This window comes from Nilaparvata lugens, chromosome 13 (assembly GCF_014356525.2).
Source record: "Nilaparvata lugens isolate BPH chromosome 13, ASM1435652v1, whole genome shotgun sequence".
Lineage (NCBI taxonomy): Eukaryota > Metazoa > Arthropoda > Insecta > Hemiptera > Delphacidae > Nilaparvata > Nilaparvata lugens.
Genome location: NC_052516.1, coordinates 19,622,919 through 19,649,599, shown reverse-complemented (window position 1 = coordinate 19,649,599; position 26,681 = coordinate 19,622,919). Strand labels below are relative to the sequence as shown.

The 26,681-nt window shown below is 35.1% G+C and overlaps 1 protein-coding gene across 1 annotated transcript in view; it reads right to left on the bottom strand.

Moving 5' to 3' along the window:
- Window positions 1-2,357: 2,357 nt before the first annotated feature.
- The window catches only part of LOC111050703, a 159,674-nt gene continuing 135,350 nt past the window's right edge, over window positions 2,358-26,681 (bottom strand). The window contains 10 exon segments of the mRNA XM_039440380.1: window positions 2,358-7,678; window positions 9,063-9,137; window positions 10,373-10,546; window positions 11,753-11,963; window positions 12,699-12,804; window positions 13,661-13,832; window positions 14,581-14,743; window positions 15,712-15,897; window positions 26,542-26,661; window positions 26,663-26,668. Of these exon segments, the coding sequence (XP_039296314.1) occupies window positions 2,358-7,678; window positions 9,063-9,137; window positions 10,373-10,546; window positions 11,753-11,963; window positions 12,699-12,804; window positions 13,661-13,832; window positions 14,581-14,743; window positions 15,712-15,897; window positions 26,542-26,661; window positions 26,663-26,668 (6,534 nt within the window).

The following is a 26,681-nucleotide window of genomic DNA, read 5'->3' as shown; positions in this document are numbered from 1 at the left end:
TATTCCAGTACCCTAGTATGAGTATAAAGTGTTTTTCCTTTGAATTATTGAAGTTGTGAATCATGAAATATCAAATATATCGCATAAATAAATGCAATGTGAAATTATTCATCATTGAAGATGATCAAACAGGATTGTTGAAATTATTAAACTCGTTCATTTCAACGAATTTTTAGTTATAATTTTATTAACATTGAAAGTGTGGAGTTTTTGTTAGACTTGAGATTTAGAATTAAATTTATGAAGATGTTTTACCCTACCTATACAAAAGATGAAATTACATTAATTCCTTCTAATAATAGAGAGTTGAAAGATATATCCTTACATATTTGACTGTATCACACAAAATTATTGAATAAATTATTTTATTCCTGTTTTATACAATATTAACATTTCCATAACTTTAACAACTTCAGAATATAATTCTTAAATGATTTTTTTTCTCCGTGTCTTTATGGCCAACAAATTGTTTATCAATTCAACGTTTTGTTCTTAAATTGAATACTGTTCCAATTTCTTGGGTTTATAATTTTCAGCTAGACTAGACTAATAATTATTACAAAGACGACAGATTCAGATTTACAAATTCTTCACATTCAAACAGCCTATCACTTCAATTCTTCAATACTCTATCTTACAAAGGCTTGTAATAATATATATTCAAGAATTTCGCATTTTATCAAAGCCATTCCTAACAACAGACGTTTCAAGATGTTATTCATTTTCAAAATGCAGATATTACAATACAGTATTTTCTTCACCTTATTGTTCTTATGTGATGTAGTAAGTTTACATCTTAATCTTACACATTTATCATTGCGGACGTCAAAATATTGCAACTTGATTTAAAATTCACATCAATTCGATGACGGAAACATCAATTCTGATGGTTTTAACTTATTCTTGACCTAATCCATTCTATAGACCTAAACAATAAATGTACTCTAATTATATAAGAATAATAAGAGATCTTAGAGAATGGATCTTTATTGAACTATTTCAAAGTCAACCATTACAAAACAACATTCATGAATACTGCTAAATAATCTATTGTCCTCCCTAGAAAACAAAAAAATTAACTAATTCAAAAAGACAGAGGTCTAAAGACTATCTTCACTAACTTATTGTCATTTTTCCATGATGAAAGCCTTATTAACTCTTGAAAAAATTTTTAAACTCTTTTCAAATTTTTAATTTTGTTAATAAAGACTGATTATTTCACTCTCATTAGAAGTAGTTGATTTTTTACTAATAGCTTTATTAAATTTTGTTTTCAATTTTCTAACAAAGCCACAAATAATATTATACAATATAATACAACAGAATAAAGGTGATTTTTTATACAAAAGCAGTTTCATTTTTTTTGCGAATAACGTCTATTTTTTTCTTCATACGCCTCCTCTCACATCCTAATTCATTCTGGTTCTCTGAAATAATAAAACAATAGAGGAAGCAAAATTAAATTGGTCACCATGTTATAAAATAAAAACCAATGGAATACTTATACTCAAAAAAAATCAAAATTCTAATCAGCATAGCAGGTTTTCTCATGACAATTCACATTATCTTCTACTTATAGACTGGCGTTGAATCAATTGGAAATCAGGTCAATTATTAGACCTCTCTATTGTGTGGATTAATTCATTAACTTTATTCCGCTAACAAAATGGACCGATTTCTCTATTCAATCAACACAGTCCATTGAGCTCAGTGCATTCTATGATAATCATTCCTGTTCAATTGGACAAAAATCAAAACCTGTTAGCTAAACAAAAATCAAACAATAGTAATCTTGGTAATTTCCATGTATTAATGTTCATAGTAGTATGAGTATCATACCAGATTATATAATTATCAGTAGTAGTGAGTGGATAAATAAATTGATAAATAAAAAAATCAATCTTCTCATTGGTGGAAGTAGTCGATTAAGTACTTCTTTGCAATACAAAATTATTATCCAGTAATACTCTTCTGAACCACACACTGCAGGATAATAGCCTATAAATATATTTTAGTATACTATTGAAAACATGAACACTTTACCAGTAAACATGATTCAAATTATTTTCATTCCTCACTACGCAGATAGATATTGTCCAACTACTTCAAGATAGACCAGAAGGAATCAGAACATTTCAAATCCAATGACATTTGCAATACATTATCACAGGAGAAATGTGCCTCACAGAAATTAAGTTCAAAATGAAGCATTTCAAGAGTTATACTTCACTCTTGAATGTCAGCATGCCTAAAAAAATCTACTAATGTTAGGTGATTTTCCTAGGAGAATTCATCCTTAGACAAACAGTACTTATTTCTCCAAATTGATTTAAAAATTAGTTGATTTTGAATTTATTTTACTTTGAGCTAGGAGAATACATCCCTAGGCGAACCCCTAGCTCTTTTGGTTGCCTATCGGAAATCCTAGATGGGAACGGTTTGAATTTAGAAGGACTGGTGGGTGGTGAAGGTCTACCAAAGTCCTTAGACGTTGTGGATGAACGCGAATAGGATAGTTGACCTTTAGTTGGCACAACTTCTATGGGTAGTTTGCCTTCTTGCTCATATTTCCTGCTACTAGAAAATTCGCAATCATCTCTTCTAGCCAGCGGACTGGTTCTCCTAGGTGGAGAAACAACATCTCTGGCTTCAGATCTACTTGAATAATAACTGTAATCTTTGATGGGAGTGTATTTTGAAGATTCGTATTTACTTCTCGACTGGTAGGTGTCGTCTTCAGCAGGTTTCAGGTCATCGACCTCTTCCAACAGTTCCTCGTTCGACTTCCAACGGCTCCTCCTCTCTTTATCCTCCAAACCTCCACTACCACTCCGGTAGATGCCTTCATCTGAGGACAACAACCGTGTAGAAGATATCCTCAATGAAGGCTCCCTCGAATACAAACTAGTCTTGGAATCATCGTAATCCACTGTCTTCGACTTCGAAAGCACCTTGTAACTGCTGACATCATCAGAATCTATCCTGGAGAGTAACGATCTACTAACGCTGTTGTCTGAAACTCGATCATCAGTCTCGGATATTGTTGCGGATCTCCTGAATCTCATTGGAGAGTAGTCCTCGGATTTCTTACCAGTTGACCTCACTGGTGAGGATGTCAGTGAGGATGGAGATGAAACTACATTTCTTGTGGATTCCAAACGAACCCGCCCCAAGAAGCCATCATCAGTTTTATGGGGTAACTCATCTATGGAAGTGTATTCACAGCGGTAACTACTCTTGTATTTATTCAAACCGTAACCACTACTGACATCGTCAGACATCTTAGTGTCAGGTTTGGGACTCACCGACCTTGTGCGGTTTCGTCTCCAGCGCTCAAAGTCATCACCCAATTTCTTGCCACTCGATGACTCTGAAGACAACAGGTCTGTCTGAGGTGACAGAGACCTATAGATACTTCCCTCTCGTGATGCCAGCCTATCCTCAACAGTGTACCGGCGATCACTGTAGTTGAACCGTTTCGACGACGAGTATGCAGACATGGAGCTTGTCTTTGGCTCTTGCAAATCAGTGCTCAAGTCTCCTCTACGTGTCACATACTTTGACAAGAAATCATCATCGTTATCCTCTTCAAACAAGCGACCACTACTATCTTTAAACCGTTTCCCATCTTCATCTGAACTCTTGTAACCAGTTCTTGACTGGCGTTCACGTTTAACCCTAGATGAGCTGACATCAGCATCGTCAAAATCATAAGAACTTGATGAACTAGATCTATTCATTTCTGATTTGGGTGACATCACATCCTCCCCAACACTTTTACTAGTTGGAGACCAGCTTCTCCTATTAGTATACTTTGATGCTCTATCGTCTGCAGTATCCACTGAGTAACTCTTCCAACGTTTGAATTTTGACACATCTTCATAATCTCCCATCCCTTTATTGCCAGTTTTTGTTCCTTCATCCGACCCTGATAAAACTGACGTTCTACTACCTTTGGCTGAATCTAAACTCTCAGCATGCCATGAATCCACTTTGGTTTCAGTGATCAGAGGAGCACTATCTAGTGAGTATGATGTTCTTCTAGTTTTGAAATCGTAGAAGGAAGGATCAGATACTTTCTTTTGAGATGTATATTCAAATGAATAGTGTTGAGTGAGTTTCGTGTGTTTAGGTTCGGATTTCCCAGCATCATCATCCAGAGAGTACTCGGTTGAGTAATGAGTTGACACTTCTTTGCTGGGTCTCCTGGAACGGTTGTACTGCTGTCTCATTTGTGAACAGTAACTCTCGGGTGTCTCATCAGGGTCTGTATGTTTCCTTGAAGGGGCCTTCTTGTGTTGTTCGTATTCACTCACAAAAGATCTGTCAAAAGTACTCAGTTCAGTTTCATCAGATGTTGTACTATAGTTTCTTCTGTATCCTATATCACCAGATAACCTCATCTCAGCAACCTCACTGGTTTTCCTGCTTTGAGGCAGTTCTTCATCATCTACATCCTCCAAAGAGCTTCTACTTTTACTCACTTTGTTCAGTTTTCTTGTTACAGGTCTCTGTGTCTCAGCTCCGGATTCTAGAGACGCTTCAATGTCTGAAGAGAATTTCCTGGAACTCAGATCAGAACTGATGTCTAGCGAGGCTGAACTAATAGTCGAGCTGGATTGTTCTAGAAACCGAAAACGTCCTTGCTTTTTGGAGCTATCAGTTTCACGTTCAGTGGAAGGTATTTCGGAATCGTTACTCCTCCTTCTGCTTTCATCTGAATCTTTATCAATTCTTGCACCTCTACTACCTCCACTACTGTCTTCTTCCATACTTTGGTTACCAGTGGAGGTACTCGAATTTTTGTCAGTACTATTATTCTCTTGAATTTTCTGATTTGCATAAATTTTATTGCTGTCAACAACATTTTTCTCCACTGATATGGTTTTCTCCAATGAGGTCTCCTCTGTGAGCTGTTTGTCAACTACAGAGTCAGTTTTATCACATGATTTTATTGCTTGTCTACCAATTCCTTTAGTCACAGTTTCTTGTGTAACAATTTCTTTTATTACATTTTCTTGAGTAACAATTTCTTCCGTCACATTTTCTTGAGTAGATTTTACTTCTCTGTGAACATTTTCACCAACAGTTTCTCTCACATAATCCTTTGTGGAAGATGTTAATGTTGTCTCTCTGCCGATTTCAGTATCATCCATAATTCTTCCAGGACTAACACTTTCTTGTAATTTTTCATTTTCCAAGTTATTTTTATCTATTACTCCATCATTAAAATCAACACTTAATGCTTTCAAAACATCTGATTTCTTTTCAGTTTCTTCATAGATGAATTCCTTGGACTTTGAATCATTGAGATCAATACTTGTGGTTAAATCATCAAATTTTCTAGTGATCTCCTCACAGCTGAATTGTTTAGACTTTGATGTATCCTCTTTATAAATTCGTTCGATTGTTGTGATGTCCTTTTCAGTATCTTCACCCCCTTTCACAGCATCTTCATTTTCAATATCTGACAAGTCTTCCTTGTGCAATATCAATGTATTTCGTCTGGTGTGTTGTATCTTCTGAATTATCTCCAGATTTTCTTTCAAAATTTGGTTCAAAATCACTTCACTGCCACGCCTTCCTGTCAGAGTAGGTGACGTTTCTAGGGAGGCTCTTATTGTGGGAGAGGGAGATGAGTCGCTGATTCTAAGTTGTTCATCAGAAATATCAGCACAAATAGTACTAGCATCAGGGGACAACCTCATTGGTGAACTCTCATTGCTACCAAAATTTGTGTCTAAAACATCTTTATTGCTTTTTTCTATTGTTCTATCACTTATTACTTCTTCATTATCCCCTTCAATATTGCTTATGAATGAATCATTTGTTGGAGTGATCTGGTTAGAATCCACATTGTCACTCTCATTTTTCACATAAGTTGCATTACACAAATCATCATAGCTCTTAATATCATCACATGAATTAGAATTGATGATTATTTCAACTATGGGCTCAACAGTTATAATTTCCTCCTCGATGTTATTTTTTGGAGGTAATGCTTCAACAAAAACAGAAATGTCATCTTTTGAACAGCTCTCCAACCAGATTTTCCTCAACTGTAGGTCTTTCTCTTCATTGGAGTCCACCTCATCATGTGTGACAGATTTTCTCTGTTTCTGTGATAAATTATTGCTATCACCTGTTTCGTCACTGGATAAAGAGAGAGGCTCTTTCAGCTGTTCCACTCTAGCTCTCTCCTTCTCTTCAGCCAGTTCTCGTTCCAGTTCATCCTCTTCTTCTTCATTCAGTTCACAGGGGGAGATCTGCGACAAAACACTGCTGGTCTTTCTACTGTTTATACCCGAGCCTGTGCTGGGGAAATCGTAGTAACGCATGGTGGTGTCCGATAACCGTTTCCTGTTATCAATGTGAAGTTCATTGATGTAGGCACATGGTGAGGCGGGACAGCTACTGATACACATGTGGTCAGAGTCTTCATTGCTATATTTGGTCAAATAGTCGCGGTCAAACGGAAACAGAACTTTGTCCAGTTCGTCGTGATCTTTGACCTGCACTGGGGGCGCACTCTGTATACCACCAGGACTCAGAGGTGACTTGGGTGAGCGCGGTGATTTCAAAGAATGTGATGATTTCAGTGGTGGAGCTGGTGTCCTTATTGTGGGCGGAGGTGATTTGAGGTGCTGTGAAGAAGGTGATTCCACTTTTGGTGGTGACGGTATAGTTTTCACCATCACATCCCCATTCTTAATGGGAGAGGGCAACTTACATTTTACAGGATTACTCTCTGAAGACGTGACGTCCACAGCCGAAGGCAACTTTAATGAAACTGAAACTGAAGATTCTCCACTTGTACCAACAACTACACCTGAGGATCCAGAATCTTGATTTCCAACAGAAGGCAATTTATAATTAGAAGCAGAAGATTCTACCTTGGAACTCTTAGCTGATAACTGAGATACTGTTGGAGATTTAGAAACTAAATTGGGAGAAGGCAATTTATTATTAGTAGCAGAGGATTCTACTTTGGAACTATCTGCTGATAACTTAGATACTGTTGGAGACGTAGACACTACATTGGGAGAAGGCAACAACTTATTCTTAGGAACCACCTGAGAATCAATTGGCATTACTGAGGATGCAGAGCCTATATTCTTGATTAGGGACGGCACCATACTAGTAGAAGATTGCACTACTGTGTTATTACATTGTACCACGCTAGATTTAGTAGGAGGTTCCACAAGTATATTTTTCTTGTTTACAGCTACTTTCCCACTACCACACCTCAGGACATTGTCTACATCTGCCACTACTCCACTTACTACCACTCCTTTTTGGTTCAAACTATCTACAAGTTTATTTTGTATACTGTCATCACCAACAACACTATCTACATTTCCAGACCTGGTTTCTGTCTCACTGTCCACGTTTCCAGACCTGGTTTCTGTCAGAGTCACACTTTTCTCTTGTTGTCGTTTTTTGTCGACAACATCCGGTGTTTCGTCTTCCTCACTGAAGTCCGACAGATGCGGATGTTGGAGGCTATTTCGGGAGAGAGGCCTTGCCGCCAACTCGGCACACTCCGAGGATTGGTCCTCCGAGTCCGAGGTTCGTCCTGGCTCGTCGCACAGCTCGGTCGATGTCGAGGATGACTGACTGCCTCGTCGCGAGGAACAGGATGAGGTCGAGGGTGACTCGGACCCTGGGGAACCTGGCTCTGCAAAATCCAACAGGAGTTTATACAGTTATTAAGGAGTTTGAGTATGAAAAAGAAGTATAATTGAAGGAATAAAGTTATAAACTTATTCTCATGCAGCAGTCCTTCAGCTCGAGAACCTTTTGATTATAGTTATTAACTGCCTCATTTGAAGTCTATTTTGGAAAAGTCTTACTGAGAGATTTCGCTGATATGGAGATGAGAAGAGCGAGAAGAGTCTCTCCTGCAGTATGATAAGAATTTATTTTGACAGTAAGCTATTCAGAATGCTTTGATGATAAGCATAAAATAAAGCAGTCAATAATGATAAAAATAATAATTTATGATGGAACCAAATCTGGTTTTTTCCTTTAAAGGACGGTTGAATGTATTATTTACACATAGATATGAGCCTTTCAAGCTAAGGCCACTTTGTGTGGGACTCTCTATTCCTAAGTTGAGAGCCCAGCCATTTAGGAGGCTTTCGAACTTGGTTGGCTAAGGACTGGTGTAGAGTTTTCAGGACGCACTTTATCATTTTTAGTGCCTCTGACATAACCTAACGACTGTTTTTTTTTTTGGCAGTCAGGATCGACGCATTAATGTGTCAATCCGGATCACGGGAGTGGCTCAATAAAAATATCGAACCCGGTTTGGGTTTCAAGCCCGGGGCCACTTAATTGTCAAGCAGCATCCAATCCATTCGACTACAGCCACTCCATATCTTAGAGATTGGCATAAAAAAGGTTTATAACAACTCTCTCAATCACCAGATAAATAAATAGATCAAGATTCATTGTGAGTATGAGGTACCTAATTAAGTATGACTGTATTCTATTGGATGTATTAAAAAACATCAGTATCTAATAGAAGAGTATCGAACTCTGCAGTTAATATAAACTCTCATCTTGATAAATTACTCTTATTTTAAATTCAGTAGTTAGTTCTTTCATGTTATGAAGATATGATGCTTGGATAGATTCCTACCAGTATATGTACATCCATATAGAACAAAGGCATTTAATTTAGAGGCTGTAAACCATTTCAAGCATTAAGCAATATAGGTGCTGACAAACAATTATTTTAATGGTGACTAATTGTTATGAGAACCAATCAGAAAAGTAAATTTTTAAACCTTTTTCCGACTAATACTCGTGGCATTTAATCTCTTTTAAAATTCAGCAAACTTTTGTGAACCTGGTCATTAATATTGTGTTATCAACTTATCCCCAGTAACTATAATGTATCCTGAAATCTAGAAAACTGGACATAAACCTTCCCTATAATTATTGTGATGTTCGTGACCTAATAAATGAATATGGAATCGTGAATGGTTCTTATTCAAATGATATGGAACCGAAAAATATTATATTTGTATGGAGTTGAATGAACATGACTCTCTTACCGGTTTTCTGTTGAGCTTTTGACTTTCTCTCATCTCTCCAGTGCAAGGTTTCCGAGCTTGACCTGCTGTTTTCACCTTCAAACATACACCACACGTTAGATCAATGAAATAATGAGGCTTCCTACTGAGAACAATGCATATCACAATTAAAAATGATTTTGAATAATAATTTATTAGAGAAAATTATCATTTAATTTACGATAACATGTATTTCGAGCATCAGAGTTCGAACAGGTAGCTGTGCATTCGTGGAAAATTCAAGATTATCCTTCCAATTAAATTTATCGTTGAAAATTTAAGAATACCCGTATCCTTGAACTTTGAACTTTGAACTTTATTTTCTAAAAAAACATTACAAACAAAGAAAACGAAAAACAATAAGGGAACTTTTACTTATTGCATTAGCAAGTTGATGCTAAATGTAGCTATATATTTATAGTTTATTGATGAGAAAGTAACATTGCTGCTAGAATAAATATAATGTTTATTATAAATAATTACGGGTAATATTTGAGGGAAAATGATACCTGCATAGGTTTAAAACCTGTGAGCAGGTAGGTTATTAAAAAAAATCAAACAAAGACACAAAGAAAATTACAAACGAGTTGATAATTATAACTAACCTATACGATAGTTATACCTATAACTTAGGTAGGTAGGTACCTAAAAAAATAAAAGTGGAAACTTTCCAGAGATGAGGTGGAAGAGATTATAATTATAAAGAAGAAAGCAAGATCATGAATAAAACAAGCATCAGACTAATTGAACAACAAAGTTCGCATAGTTATTTAATAGTTATGCTTATGGAACCTATTGGTTTTGCAATTACCAACGATGACAATAATTATATTTAATTACATTACGGTACTACTATGATACTATGAACAAGTTAATTAAAAAAAGGAGAAATGAAAAGGAGTACTACGAAACTAAACTAACAGAACAAACAAAACAATTGATGATAAGTTACTGAAGCAATCAAATGGGTGCAAACTGATTTTAATCGTAAGCAAGTAACTCAGGATCTTTTTATTCAAAACTAGGGAGACTATTGAAATAGGAGTTCACTAAATTATATTCAAGTATATATTTATATATTCACATTAAGCCTCTACTAAATGAGATGAATTGTCTCTTGTGGGGTGAACAATGCAAACAAAATAGATCCTTCCCATAATGCATAGAAGTCATGCATTCTGAAGATGATGGAAATAAATTCAGCGTTACTATGAAGCCCATAATAGTTATGGTCTAAAAAGTACAAATAAAAAACTAACACACCAGAAATATTTGGAAGGTGCACTACTCACTCTTATCCTTATCCTTGGTTTGTGGAGACTTGGCATTCGCGGGCACTGCTCCCGGTGGAGGCCCCAACCTTCTGCCCTTATTGTTGACCAGGGCTGACTTGCCCAAGAGGAGATGATTCATTGCAGTGCTGGGAGGTGCACCAACGCCCACAATTGACTGGCCGCTACAGGCGGCTGAAATTTATAGAAAGCATCATTATTACCATAGAGAAAAGATATCTTAAGAAGATGTCCCATGGTATAGGGCGTTTATGTTCCACATTTAAATGTTAGCTCAATCCAATATTCCTATAGTGAGGTCCACGTTATAATGACAGTAGTTGATCAACTTTGGTTTTGCTATCCTTGTCTATTATTCGACAAAGCAGGTAGTACTATCCTTTTATTGCTCCACAACGATGCCAAATCTGTTTTTGACAATGTAGAAAGATAACTGATCAAGGCAGAGAATCGGCAACGCTGTTCTCCCATCTTAATCCACTGTCATTATAACGTGGATCTCACTATAGATGCTATTTTTCGTGAAGGTATGTGACGCTGGTAGTACACTGCCATACTGACTACACTCTTACCCGGCCAAAAATTGTTTTTCAATAAACTTGTAATTAACTGTATGAAGAATTAGAATATTTGTTTACTTCCTAATAATTATGATTCATTTGGGTACTTGATAATGGAAGAAAATAGTGTCCAAAATAGTCATGTCAAAAAAATATGTAGGGTACTTTTAATTCTATAAATAAGCTACCTATAGTAATCAAGTAGCCCTTTAAATAAATATAATTGATTGTTCAATGATGTTTTCCATCACGAACTCTCTTTAAAATCAGAAATGAGAACAAGACAGATCAGGTGAGCAAAACAGAAAGACGGTCCATAAGAACTTTTATCATAAATGAAAGTTATCAAAAGAATGGAGTCTGGAAAATTGCAACCAATGAGACTGTCTATAAGGAAGTAGAGCCCATCCTCAGTATAATGAAAAAGCAACGAATTTCTCATTTTTCCATGTTCTGAGAATGCCTGAGAATCGAGTTCTGAAACAGCTTGTAATTCGTTACTTGAAAAAGTGAAATGTGAGAAGTATGTTGATTAACTAAAACATGATCTTCAAGAAATAGGCTTAGAAGTTGAGGATGACATTGATAAAGTGAAAATAATCTATTTACTAAACGCACACATTCAATTTGCCAAAAATGCACAGGGAGATTGTAATCACTGATGCAGAAAGACGACAACGATCCGAGAGAATGAAGAAATATTGGGCTGATTGAAAAGCCAGACAGCTTCAGAACCAAGGACGATTTTAGTTGAATGACTCAAGTGGTCCAATATGGCCAAAAAATAATGTATGAAATTCGTGTTTGACTTGATTCTGACCTGGCTTCCTTTTAGGTGATCTGAACAGTGCATAAGCGGTGGCAATGGCGATCTTCTCGTCATCTTCGTCTGTCTCATCGTCCTCATCAGTGTAGAACAGTTTCCATCCTCGTCTGGCAACCGTCGACACAGACTGAGTCCACGGCGTGATGTTGTACATGTATCTCTCTCGCATCTCGTTCAGCTCTGGCAGTGTAATCGTCACTACCGCCTTCAAAGTCAATCAACATTTGTTGAATAGATTTACTACAATGTATAGAGGTGATATAGAGATATGAAAGATATACACTGCACAGGTTAATGCCCAGAATTCCAAGTCTAGGGCCCGGTTGCACAAAAGCCGGTTAAATTTTAATAGTGGTTAATTTCATGAGAAACAATTTATTTATCTATTCAATGATACGCAAAACACAATTCATTGGAATGGTTGGGGAAGAATCAATCAGAGAAGGCTGATTCGAAAAGGAGGTTTCTCTGATTGGTTCTCATAGAATTAATTTTGTGCAACGACACTAAATTATATGAGTTTTTGTAAAATTGGAAACTCATGATTGAGAAGATAAGAAGAATGCCTGTATAAAGATAGGCTAATTTGGAAAAATTAAAATTCTACTGTGAAAAGTATTATTATTATCATTGTAAGTTGAACCAGTAGGTTACACAGGGAGGAGAATCCAGAGATTTTGAACAAAGTATTGTACTTTGAACAAGAGTATCTGAAGAAAATACACTTGATACGAAACTGTAAATCGCATGAATTTTGAATATTAAAACTTCATTCTTATCCACTACCAAAATCATCACCTATTTCTTTCGCACTCCATGCTATTGATATCATCCCTATCTATTAATGGAACAAACGGACATATTTATTTCTCTCACGGTTGAACGAAAACTTGATATTACTATTACTATGATTACTTGAAAAGAAAGAACCAATAAATACCTTGATCAAGTTGTTGGTATCCATGAGTCCAAACTCAAGCATCTCTCTAGTTAGAACTCCCATTATACTGTAAAACTCGTCTGCACTTTCAACTGATAGGATGCGGCTGAAAATGAATAATTATTACATTTGAAACTTTTAATCCTGACTTGAAACATTTCGATTCTAGTAAGTCATATCTCATATCACTGGATGCTTGACAAATCAAATGAAGAAAGGTTTAATTAACTAGAAATTATAGAGCAATTGGTTCATAGAGCATATAGTTCAGTATGTATAGTATATTCATACCTTGGATTTTTGTCAAATGTAAATTTTATTTCATTACTATGTTTGGTGCATGAACCGCCATTGCTGTGACGTTTACATGAACACGAGTGGCTTGTCTAGCCAATGGCAGACGATCATCGACCTGATAGGTCATACATCTACCAATATAATAATTTAATAATCAAACCAATATATTATTAATAATATATAATTTATATAATCTACATCGCTCGCTCAATACTACTTTAAAATTTGCTGCTCTTCACTTGAAGTTTAGTTTATCAAATAATATTGGTAATGGTGTGTCAACCGAAAACTCATAATTTTGAATGTACTTGTGGTTATTGTGACAAAGTTTCATTTACTACATTTTCATCGTATGTTTCATACCCTACATTTTTGTCATTTGAGGATTTTCCGTTTGTTTTCCAAAATTCTACTATTTGTTGAAGAAAACAATTTGTTGCGATGTATGAACCGCCATTTTCGTGATGTAGTTAGCACAATATCGCTTCATTGTCTTCACTACCTGTACTAATCAAATAAACGTGAAACATTTAGTGTAGTATTGAAAGAGTTTACAAAACTTGTTAATCAATTTCTGGAATATTGAAATAGTAAATATTGGTTGATAGTTAGTTGTTGGTTAATATTAAAAATGTTTACTAAACTTGTTGGTTAATTCAACTTACTCGGATAGTGTACTCCATATAGCCAGTGCAGTCCTAAGGAGAACACTGTTTCCTTCAAGGAAGATGAGGTCCCAAACCCTGAGAACAGTCTCCTGAGGCAGGCAGTTACAGAACAGGGTCAGAAACCACTGCATTGTGAACACATTGGTGAGGGGAGGCTCATAGCTACTGCCTGCAAAACACGCAAAATTCATTATTCATTCATTTATTCAACTTGAAGAAGTAGAGCTCTAAAATCAACTTTCAACATTTTTTAAATATTATAGCAGTAAGTTTTATAACTAAATATTATATAGCTTTTACCATCATCTTCATTTATCAATCAATGAATAATGCTCAGGACAATAATACAACCAAATTTAAATTTCACTATGCAAACATGGGCTGAATTTCTGTCAATGTGTGAACACTATCATCAACGGTTTGTTTCGGCGTTAAGATGTAAAACTCTTTCACCCGGTTGCACAAATGTCTGCTAACTTTAAATTCCAGTTAAATGCCAAGAGAGCCAATCAGAGAGTCCGTCTTCTGAGAAAAACCTTCTCTCATTCGCTCTCGTGGAATTTAATAGTTATTAAAATTAAATAGGCTTTCATGCAACCTGGCCTTTGAGTTGTAATATTTTCATGTTCTGTATCGTATTTCATGTGAATTGATGAATTATAATCAATTGATTTGCTGAAGTCAGTAAATTTATTTTATTCATGAAACTATCAATGTTTACCAAACAGGATGAGAAAACGAAGACATTATATTATTTTCTTTGGTCAAAAGAGTGTTAATTTTCTTTCACTGGCCAGCATCTTTGACAAAATTCCTTTTATTTATGAATCTATCAATCCTATCATTGAGGATAAGAGAACGAAAACATTATATCATTTTCTTTGGTCAGTCACAATAACATTAATTTTTCTACTGACCAGCATCTTTTGAGTCACACTGCAGCTGTTCCAAATGCTTGGAAAGCACAGGCAGCTTCAGCCGGAGCAGATCTCTGAATACAGCCATGTCCACTGATAGACCTCGCAGGTTATTGGCGAAGTAGCTCTCAGGCAGCACACCTTCTATCAGGTAGATCATAACCTGGCAATTGGAAAATAGAATACGGGTGAGCAATAGAACAAGGGCTACATTATACAGTCATATGCAACAAGGTCATAAATACTTGACTAAATTTTGACAAAGATTTGTTTCCCTATTGGACCCGTGTTAAGCTGGGGCCACACCTATCATACAGCGTTCCGATCCGTCTCATGTCCGATATTTCGCCGGGTTAGTGGTAGGATAGATCACATGATGGACATGTGTGGCATGCACTATTCTAGGCCGTCATCATCCGTGATTGGAAAGATGCATAATGCATAATGGTGTGATTCTTTTATTTCTTGCCTAAATGAGCTTTTAACTTGTTTTAGCGTGGGTGATTTGATGGGATAAGAAATAATCAAACGTCCATGCCTACCTGGCTTTGGACTATCAGATACCTATTTGATCAAAGAAATATTCTTGCACAAAAGCCAGTTGAATGTTAACCATAATTAATTTCACAAGATCCAATCAGAGAAGTCTTCTTTCCAAAATAGCCTTCTCTGATTGGTAGTCGTGGATTTAATCATGGTTGAAATTCAACCTGATTTGCGCAACCAGCATATAAACTATCAGATCATCATCAACGATATAAAATAAACGTAACAAAGTTTCAATTCATATTTCGTCAATACAAAAGAAAGCTCTTGTTCGTACACTAGTAATTTTTGATAAACGATTTGTCTTTAAACTAAAAAAACAAACTTCAATTATTTCGGATTTAATAATGAAATGATATTATTGATCATTCATCTATACATTCTATAATCATTCTCATATGACATAGAGAGAGATAGTGCTATTCTTGATTTGCCATCCTCTCATGCTATAAAGGGAACTAGTGCCATTCATAATTTGCCATTTTCTCATTCTATGAAGAGTGATAGTGCCATTCTTGATTTGCCTTTCTCTCAATTTTTAACTAATTTTCAATATTTTTAGGATATATTGCTGGGTCGGTATACCTTGACAGAATCGGCTTCGGATCTGTCCATAACCTGCAGGATGAGAGCGGCCAGCATATTGAAGCCCTGGCAGTAGCCGACCGCCTTGTTCCACCTGGCATAGGCCAGCAGCACCCTGCGTAATACTGCCTGGTTATGCTGACCCGAGACACCGCAGAATAAACTGCAACCTGTGCGGTGCAGATCCTGTAAAAAAAGGACAGAGAATATTATCACCAGAAATGAAAAACAAAAATGAAAAATGAAAATGAAATGAAAATTGGAATTGAAAGTTCTGAAAGAATCAAGACTTAAATAACTATAGAGCTATAAAATAGTATAGTTTTTAGAACTATAGAATAGTGATAAGAGCCTCAAATCTCCATCACTCCATCACCATCACTTTACCCACAACATCTGTAAATTATAGAGTAAAAATACAAAATTTATTGGCAATGTAAAGGCATATTGGTCTATTCAAATGCATATAATGCACCTATTCATTTATCTATCTAAAGCTGCGTTTACACCAATCCTTATGGAATCTATTAGATTGAACGGAACTTGACAAACACAAATGTTCATCATGTGTATGATAAGTTATGCTCAATCTAATAAAATCTATAAGGATTAAGCTATTAACATTTTTTAATAACTTTGGTGTAAACGCAGCTTTAGATTAGTGTACTATCTTCAATTTAAGTGAAAGAGGCTGGAGGAAGATGACAAGCAAGGGGAATATTTGAGAATGCTGTAGTTTCAATTATTGCGCAAAACCAATGTTCTATATACGTATAAAGGTGCGTACAGAATGATGTGCCACAAACACGTGCATATATCCTGTATTTGCAGTAAGAAACAGTAAAGCTGGGTTATTAACAAAATGTTAATAACTTAATCCTTATAGACTCTATTAGATTAAACGGAACTTGACTGACAAACACATAAATGTTCATCATGTGTAGGCTATGATAAGTTTTCAATCTAATAGAATCTATTAGGATTAAGCTATTAACATTTTGTTATCAACTTTGGTGTAAACGCAGCTTACGATTTATTTATTCACATTTAATAAATAAAAATATTGATACAGATATTATACTCATAGCATCAGCTGATGAAAAGCTGTATGCGCGTGTTCGTGGTGCATAAAAAATATTATACGCACATTTCAATACATGAAAGAAAGATTATACTTTACGATTTGAATATGAATGCAATGAAAAAATCCATGTATTTGAATAATGAAATATAATTCATAGAGCTGGAGGGTATATGTAAATTGTTTGCAAAGATATCAACACATTATCAATCGGTCTAACACTTGAAAGTGATATTTCAACGAAGTAAACGATCCGGGATATGAAAATAATCGTAAAAAGATTTAATATAGTAAAACAAACTTAAATTTCTCGAAATATTAGGAGGCTTTGACAGAAGGATACTAAGACGGAGGATCTCATAATCGGAATAAACTATAAATGTAACAGGAAAATGAAAAGACAGTTTGAAACTCAAATAATACATATGCAGCAAAATCATTTACGAGAAGGGAACCCCGCTGAAAATAACTCAAGATCCAATGAATCCAGTGATTTATGTATATATTTGCTACTATTTGTGTCAGCCTGCTCGCAAAAACAGCCCAGATTGCATGTCAAGCTTATTCAACCTGAAAATTCAAAATAGAAACACACAGAGCGACGCGCTGAAAAGCCTGAACTGGAATGAGATGAAAGGAGAATTTTCACAAGGAGAGAGATGGCGAGAATAGAGGAATATTAATGGAGGAAGGTATGAATGATAAAAAGAGGAAGAAGTAGACAGCGATGGAGAAAGGTGAAGAGGGAGAGAAGAAGGATATGGAAGAAGCAGTTAATGAAAAAAACGGAAATCAAAAGAAAGAGAGTGTGTTCAGTCTACCCTATTTGATATTAAGATACCATGAATGCTTGTTAAAAAGGGTATCGTAGTAAGATATTTGATAGTAAGGAGTGAAGAGAAGAAGGAAGAAGAGCAAAAATTGCGGATGAAAATGAGGGAGAAAGCTGCTTATAGTAGGAAGAAGACATAGAATGCGAGATAAGCAGATGACAAAGACTAGAAAAAAATTAAAATTTGAAGAAATGAGAGTTTATATTTAATAAAAGAGTTAAGAATAGCTATTGTAAATCGAAACAAAAAAATAACGATAGGAAAGGTACTAAGGAGAGATTTCAAGAGTGGGAGATAAGATCAGACGAATAACGTGTGAAGAGCAAAAAAGGAGTTAGAATAGGAAAATAGAAAAAAATGATAATGAATTGAAAATAGAAAGCGTTATAAAGCTCAGGAGGATTGAAAATGAGTGGAAGTAATAGACAAGGGAGGAAAATTTTACTGAGAGTGGGGAGAGACCCCTGTGGAATTTGGGTTAAAATGTGTTAATGGGTTGAATGAGAAACCAATTTGGTCTGTCTGAAAACCAAAACAGCATTAAACAACAAATTAATTTGTTTGTAAACGAATCTGTAAACTGTATTTTTGTTGTAATATAAATTCATGTGTGATATGAGTCTCATTTTATGGAAAATTATCAGTGAAAACCTAGAACATTTCTCTCATGATCAGAGTTTCTATCAAGAGGAGAATGTAAAACCGAAACCAAAGCTGGGAAGATATTGGTGGGAAATATATATTTCAGGCGGGAAATACACACTCTCATATCTTCATATCTTCCACACTCATATCCTGTATCCTATTGATTTCTTCCAGTTGTATGGATTCATCTGACAATAGATTGCTCTTGATAGATATGGGTGGGCTCATTCAAGAGAAAATCAATTGCTTTGTGGTAGAGTTTGAAATGGGGGCGTAGAAATGAGGGTAGAATTTCCTTGAATGACGTCAGTATCGAATGAAATACTTGAAATTATCTCAGCCAATTGGCTGAGAAATTATCCATTGAGAAGTACTGAATCTGTTGATTGAAACATGGAAAAACATCACCATTTGTGACACTGTTACACCATTGTCAATATCAAGAAAATGTTTGCTAGTTCAGGTAAAACTGTAAGGCACTAATTTAGGCACTACTGAAACTGGTTTCTTGAATTAAATATTCTTTTTCTATGGTTTTTCTGTATATTCACTATTGGAGTCTGAAGTGAGATTTACTCTTAATTTTCAAAAATTCACATAAATAGCATCATATTCAACCAATGCTGAGAATGCTATCTCATAGATAATTCTATCATACAGGACAGTTATATTAATTCAAGTAGATGCTTCGATGCCCAGCCCATTTTGAATTCACATAAATGGTACTGTTCCACCATAATAGGTTTTACACAATTTTCTTAATCCTGCATTGTATAAATAAAATGGGCATGAATGAATGAATAATTGTGTATTCTACTTCAGTACAAATCAGGTGAAGTTCGTCTACTATCGTTTCATGAATAGTAGTTAACTTAAACAGTCAACTGAATAATTATTTTTCAAAATCAACTTCATTACATTTTCATTACAAACCACAACATTCCCACTTTAATGTTTACTATTTAACGTATTAGTGATTTTTCCTGTGAGTGATGTCAACAAAAGCCTTTGTGCTTGTATCTGGGTAATAGAAGAGATGATTGATTGAGTACTTTATTTATGTAGATTAAATATATTATACTGGCTTATACACTTATATATAATAGCTTACAATACAGCAAAATTATAGGTGAATTTACATAATATAGACTAAGAAAATAATTATTGAATTGTATATGATATGAAAAAGCAATTTGTAATAAAATAACCATAGATAATTATATTGTTATGCATCTACATGAATTGGCGGAGCTTTGGACATATCAATGATCATTCTTTGGAGAGAATATTAAAAATATCCTTCCCACCAACTCTCTACCAAAATGATAAGAGATGAATTAAATATACCAGTACAACTCTAGGTTGGTTTTGAATCACCCTTTTCCAATTATTCTTCGCTTTAAAGAGCAAATATAGACCACCATTCCTTTTTACTTTCCTTGCCCTACTACCATAGGTAAGGAAAGTATTGCTTTCCAAAAAAAATTAAGGTACCCAAAATTTCAAGTTTTCTATACGTTTCAAGGTCCCCTGAGTGCAAAAACATGATTTTTGGGTGTTGGTCTGTGTGTGTGTGTGTGTATGTGTGTGTGTGTATGTGTGTATGTCTGTGAACACGATAACTCCATCCCTAATCAACCGATTGACTTGGAATTTTAAACTTAACGTCCTTATACCATGAGGACCCGACAATAAGAAATTCAATAAAATTCAATTCAAGATGGCGGAAAAAATGGCGGATAATTACTAAAAAACCATGTTTTTCACGGTTTTCTCGAAAACGGCTCTAACGATTTTCTTCAAATTTATACGATGGATAGCTATTTATAGCCCTATCAACCGACATGAGTCTCATTTCTGGGAAATTGCAGGAGCTCCGTAATATTTTTGTGAAAAATGGCGGATAATCACTAAAAAACCATGTTATTCACGGTTTTCTCGAAAACGGCTCTAACGATTTTCTTCAAATTTATACCCTAGAAAGCTATTTATAAGCTTATCAACTGACTTGAGTCTCATTTCTGGAAAATTGCAGGAGCTCCGTAATATTCTTGAGAAAAATGGCGAATAATCACTAAAAAACCATGTTTTTCACGGTTTTCCTCGAAAACGGCTCTAACGATTTTCTTCAAATTTTTACCATGGATAGCTATTTATAAGCCCTATCAACTGACATGAGTCTCATTTCTTGGAAAATTGCAGGAGCTCCGTAATATTCTTGAGAAAAATGACGGATAATCGCAAAATAAAAACATGTTTTCACGATTTTCTCAAAAATGACTTGACCGATTTTTTTCAAATTCATACCCTGTATAGTTATATATCAGCTCTATAAACTAGAATGAGTTTCTTTCCTGAGAAACTAACAGGGGGTCCACCCCATTCTTGAGAAATTTACTTTGTAACCTCCTTCTCGTGCTTGAGGTAGGTGGGTAGAGCAGTTTATTCAAAAGAACACACGTCGATATTTTATTTGTAGAACAGCTGTTTTTGACAACTTTTAAAAAATCCTTAATTTCATAATTCAAACAAAGGAAAATGTACTCTGAAAACAATAACAATAGTATAATTGTAGTTTTAATAAAATTATTAAGCCGCCAATCGGCATAATGTTATGTTATTCCCCTCGATTATCCTCGTTTAAGAATGAGGCTTATAGATCAATGAGCAAGGAAAGTAGTGTGAGTGTACCACACCAGATTTTTATGTGACTGTTCACACATTCTTAGTTGATCAATGTATGAACACTCCTATAAGAATTAACGGTATTCTATCCCTGTCCAGCAGTGAATTCATTGGGAGGCTGCGCTTTACTTTCAACAAAAATCTACTTGTATCTAAAGTTGGTAGAAGCTTGTCCACGTCAGGTCGCCCAATAAAGAATACAGCATGACATTTTCTCCTATAGGAACATTTTAATTAAGCTAATAAATCTTAGTGTTCGCCTGCTGCTTGAAGACAATAGACTTAAAGATTTGAACCTGCGTCTCAAACTGGTGCTGGATAAATGGGGAATTTAGTTTCACGTCGTACTGTCAGAATGTTTTATAAATAACATGAATACTTCCAATTTAAACCAATAGTGACGCTTGAAAGTTAGTCTTAACACAGTGGAATCAACTTCAAACTGTCAGCATTACTAATGAATTAAATGAATGCTTCCAATTCAAACAATGCTGACTGCTTGCAATGAATCTCACTACAGGACAGAAAGTCTTCTCTTCAAATGAGATCTCATTTATATCAAGAAAAAGCTGAGATCACCTCTTTAATCAGCGACGCTTTCTGTAGTTCAAGCAAATCTTGATCAGGATCAAGATCAAAAGGTAATTCAATTTAATTTTCGTATGTCTGTGAAAGGGTGAATAAGATAATCCAAAAATTTGTGTTCATGACCCATGATATTTTCCGGAGCTGGAAGGTTTAATTTAAATATTTCAATAAGAGTGATGAGCAGTATTATTGAAAATAAAATCTAACCCACACTGATAAGGTGTTACTTTGAAAATAAAGACTTCCATAATCTCAAATATCTACAGAAGAATAGAATGGATGATACCAAGCTTCGATGAGTTTTAGTTCTAAATTATCTTCACGAGAATATAACCCATCATTTATGATCAAAGGGAGGTGATTTGATTCATAAATCAAACCAATCGAAGATTCATAGATTGGTTTGATTTAATGGAGAAGAAAAGTGAATATTGAAGGAGGGAAGGTTCGCAAAGAATAAATGACACGAGAATAACAAGGGAATCCATGAGAATAACTTTAAAAGATGTGCCAGTACCATAATAATGTAATATCGCATTTATTGTAAAGGAATTATTTTATTAGGTTCATTGAAATTCATGCATTGGATTTATTGAAGAAGAGAGACAAATTTATTGTTCGAGAAACGTGGATGATAAGGGGAATCATGAGCCTTCTATGTACAATGGTTTTCTTAATACTCATCTATTTCACTATACATGACTAACTGCATGTAATAATCCGTTTTTGAACTATTCTCAACGACATACAGTCTAATTTTGAATATTAGTTATAAAACTAGTACTCACATGTGGAGCGCTTTCGGATTTTTGAAATCCAATTTCAACACTTTGAAAATTTCCAGTTTTACCAGTTTTAATAACTAATATTCAAAAAACTAGACTGTAGTGTCGTCGAAATAGTTCAAATATTCAAAATTAGACTGTAGTGTCGTCGAATAGTTCAAAAGGGATTTCTTGAGCAGCTAATCTTGAAGCATGGAAGGCGTCGGTTATACTACCCGCCGAACATTGACCGGAAAGATTGGCCATCACATCATATTTCTAATAAATCACTCATCCAAAATAAGATGTGGACATATTATGCAGGATTACATCCTCCCATAGAGTAAAGATGTAGTATTAATATGTTGTTCAAAAATTACCAATCTCAATGTAGCTCATTAAAAATATCCAGCTGTTTACTTATGCAACTGTCATTTGTCTCTGATCCTACATTTAGTACTGGTTATTTTTTGTTGTTCATTATATTAAACATAATTAATTTAACATATTAATTGGTTCGAATATCATTCCATTCTGGATAAATATTAGTAGCCTGATAAATGAATGAGTAAATAATTGAATAAACAAAACAATGAAAGAATAAATTCTCCGGTAGTTTGCAGTTAATTAAAATCCGTCAACAGAAAAATACCGAGGAGGGAACTTCATCCATTCTACTTTCCCATTCTGCTCAGCTCTCAGTTGCATTGTCAACACTCATTTTTATTTTCAATCAGAATCTATGTCACACTCAATAGAAAACACCCCAGAGTGTACTCAGCGCTCATCGTTGAAACTTTAATTAAAATGACAAACTAAAACAATGTACATCAAGCATTTAGGAGTGCACGGAACTCTGATAACAGGACTATAGTCAGATTCACTTCTATCTGACATCTCTGGTTGGATGTGCAGCGTTGGTGCTATTCCATAAGAAATGCTGACTATGAGAAAAATCTCATGAACTGTCAGTATTAGTTGAATGGTGAATGATGGTGTTATTCATAAGGAGTGCTGACTGGATGAAATGAAGTGATATTTACTTTATATATTTGCTTGTGACAACGCGGAAAAATTGTATCTACCGTCATCCAACGTGGGACATTATAACTATTTGACTGTAGTTCTGTTTTCCGCCGATAGGTGTCGCAAACTTCAACTCAAAGAGTACTTTTTGGCTGGCCACTATCGGTAGTACATGGATGATTAACATGCATGATACATTTTCACGTCATACATTGTTGTGTCATTACAGCGAGAGGCTTCGAGCAGAAGATTTTGAGGTTAGGTTTTTGTATCTTCGATTTTTAGTTATCTTCTCTTTTCTGCTTTATTTGAGGTTAAATTATATTTGTATTATTTGTAATTTTCTAGTGCTTATTGAGGAAGGTTCAAAGATTTTTAACTTCTGCAATTGTTAATAATGCATCTAATACTGAAAAAACCCAACAGAAATCTTGGATAAGTTTTATATAATTGGTCGTGGGGAAAAATAGAAATCTCAAATCATTTCTCAATAATATATTAAATGCAATTCATCAATTCATAAACTGCATGATCATGGAAACACTAATAATGTTCGTGATCTATGGAAACACGAATAAATATTGTATTGACCTTAACATTTCAAACTATGGAGGATTTCTCGAATATTAAAACCTTGAGATTTTCGTTCAAAGTACAGTGGAGATTTTTGTTGAATTTGAGGTTTTATTATCCAAAATCAGTCAATCATAATCATTATGAAACACTTTGAAGAATTCTTTGAAAATGTGCCAGTTGTTGATATAATTTAAATATATACACATTACATTGTTCAAAATCATGACAAGAAAAGTGCTGGAGAGTCACAGGGGCCAAGGGACAGAGGCAGACCACGCCTAACATGGAAGACACTAGTGCTCAGGGATTGATTGATTGAGTACTTTATTTATGTAGATTACAATATATACTGACTTTTACACTTATATACAATAGCTTACAATACAGCAAAATTATAGATGAATTTACATAATATGGACTAAGAAAATGATTTTTTAAATGCATATGATATGAAAAAAGCAATTGGTGATAGCTATAGATAATATTGTTATGCATCTACATAAATTGTAGATGTGGAGGATGTGAGATAATTGGAACTAACAGCAGATACCAAAGATCATAATCACTGGCGACTTAGATCCAGCAGAGCCGACCCCAAATAATGGGAAAAAAGGCAAGGGAGAAGAAGAAGATGAAGAAGAAAAAGAAGGAGAAGAAGAAGAAGAAGAAGAAGAAGAAGAAGACATTGTTCAAATAATTTCCATGAATGTTTAAAAATATCCGAGAACATTCTTAGATCTTCAATATTCAACGATATTCAGAGAAGATCTCCCAAGGATGATCAAGAATGTTCTCAAGGATCCATCAAGCATATTGCTCAACCATGTTATTGTTCAAGCTCCTTCCCACGTGCTTAACATTATAACAGTCCATTCCTACCTACACTCAATTTCCCGATAATTTCCACGGCCTACACCCACACATTCCCTGTTTCTGTTCGAGAGGCTTCTGAAAGGAATATTACTCTTTATTGAAAATCAATTCCACCTACTCTCGTAATGACAGAAAAGGAATGCGCGCGTATGTGAGTGTGGAAAGAGTGAGTGTGAGTGAGAGAGAGTGATAGGGCTGTGAGAGAGAAAGAGAGTGTGTGAGAGAGAGAGAGAGTGAGAAAGTGGAGTGCTTGTGCTCATTACTCATTTGTCACGTATCGTTGACAGGTGACTTCAGTCAATAATTTCAGCGGAGAATTCACACATGCTCCTTGCTCCACTTTACTTCTGTGATGCACATGCAACTAACAGCGTCAATTCAAAGTAAGACTTGATGACGTGTGAATGAGTGTCTGTCATCTTGAAATAAATCGAAGAAACTCAGTTTTGCTTCCTCTTTTGTGAAACAAATTATTCATGTTCCACTACATCAAAATCCTAATTAACATGCCATCTTCTACGCTGAAGTCTCCAGCTACTGAGAATATTTACGGGATTTGATATGCAATAGGCTATAATATTATATATACAAAATCTTTCACCTGTATAACTTTGGTAACTAAACATTTTCGGACCTATGTTGATTATAACTTTTTTCTTTCTTTGATGTGAGGAATCATGCCCTTACTTAAGGGCACCTTTTTTCAGAACTCACCGTATATATATTAATATTATATTCATGATTATTGACGTTTTGGTGAGGGCTACTCCATTTTTTTAGGAATTAGGAAATCCAAATACTTTTTCTTTAAAAGCTTCTATTCACGAAATGTTTCAACATATAAATGCCATTTTCAAGTGTGTGAATAAGAGTTTTTGAAAAAAGTAGGTTACATATTCAAGGTTACCTTTGGTAGATAACCTTGGTAGCTTACCTTTCAAGTAGGTTACTTGGATTTTTTATCTCCTGATATACTAGTAGTTCTGTGAACAGTAGACCTCGCGCTCAGTAAGTTACATTGACCTGTTGCTATGTTTTCTCAAAAATTAATAAATAATTTATCAATTTAAAATGTTTACAATTTTCAAGATGTTCGATGTTTTTGAACGGGTAGTATTATAGTCAACTGTCTACAAACGTTGATGGAAATATAAATTTTCAAGATGTTCGATGTTTTTGAACGGGTAGTATTATAGTCCACTAGACAGCTGATTTATGATGAATAATTCTATAGTCTGATTTTTACGGTAATATTGGCGTATGAAGGAGGCTCCTTTTTCCTTTTATATTATCCTTGAAATGCAAAATTTTCAAAAACCTTGTATATACGTCGACGCGCAATTTAAAAAGGAGCATACCTGTCAAATTTCATGAAAATCTATTACCGCGTTTCGCCGTAAATGCGCAATATAAAAACATATAAACATTTAAACATTAAGAGAAATGCCAAACCGTCGACTTGAATCTTAGACCTCACTTCGCTCGGTCAATTATATCCATGATTTGTTTATGCGTAGGTGGATCACTGGTTTTCAAATCATTGCGGAAATAAATGAAAACGTGTTGGATAGATTCAATGATAACTCACACGTTCCAATTGCCATAGAAAAATTACTGGTAGACATGTATGGCTTATGTTACCGAAGGCAACTAATCTAATCCAGATAAGAAGTTGTCACTTCAGTTAGGAACTTGGATCTCCAAATCTCTTACGAAGGGTGAAATTTTTAATAAATGAGGAATTTCATACAAAACTGACCTTGACAATCTGCACGCCGAGTTCTTCATCGTCAGGATTTGTCCACTCGTTGAAACAAGCTCTTTGAGCCTTGGCCCAGTCTACTCCACGGCTCGCTAGGTGCTTTTCTGCCAGGGTCAGCCCATAGCTGAAAAACAAAC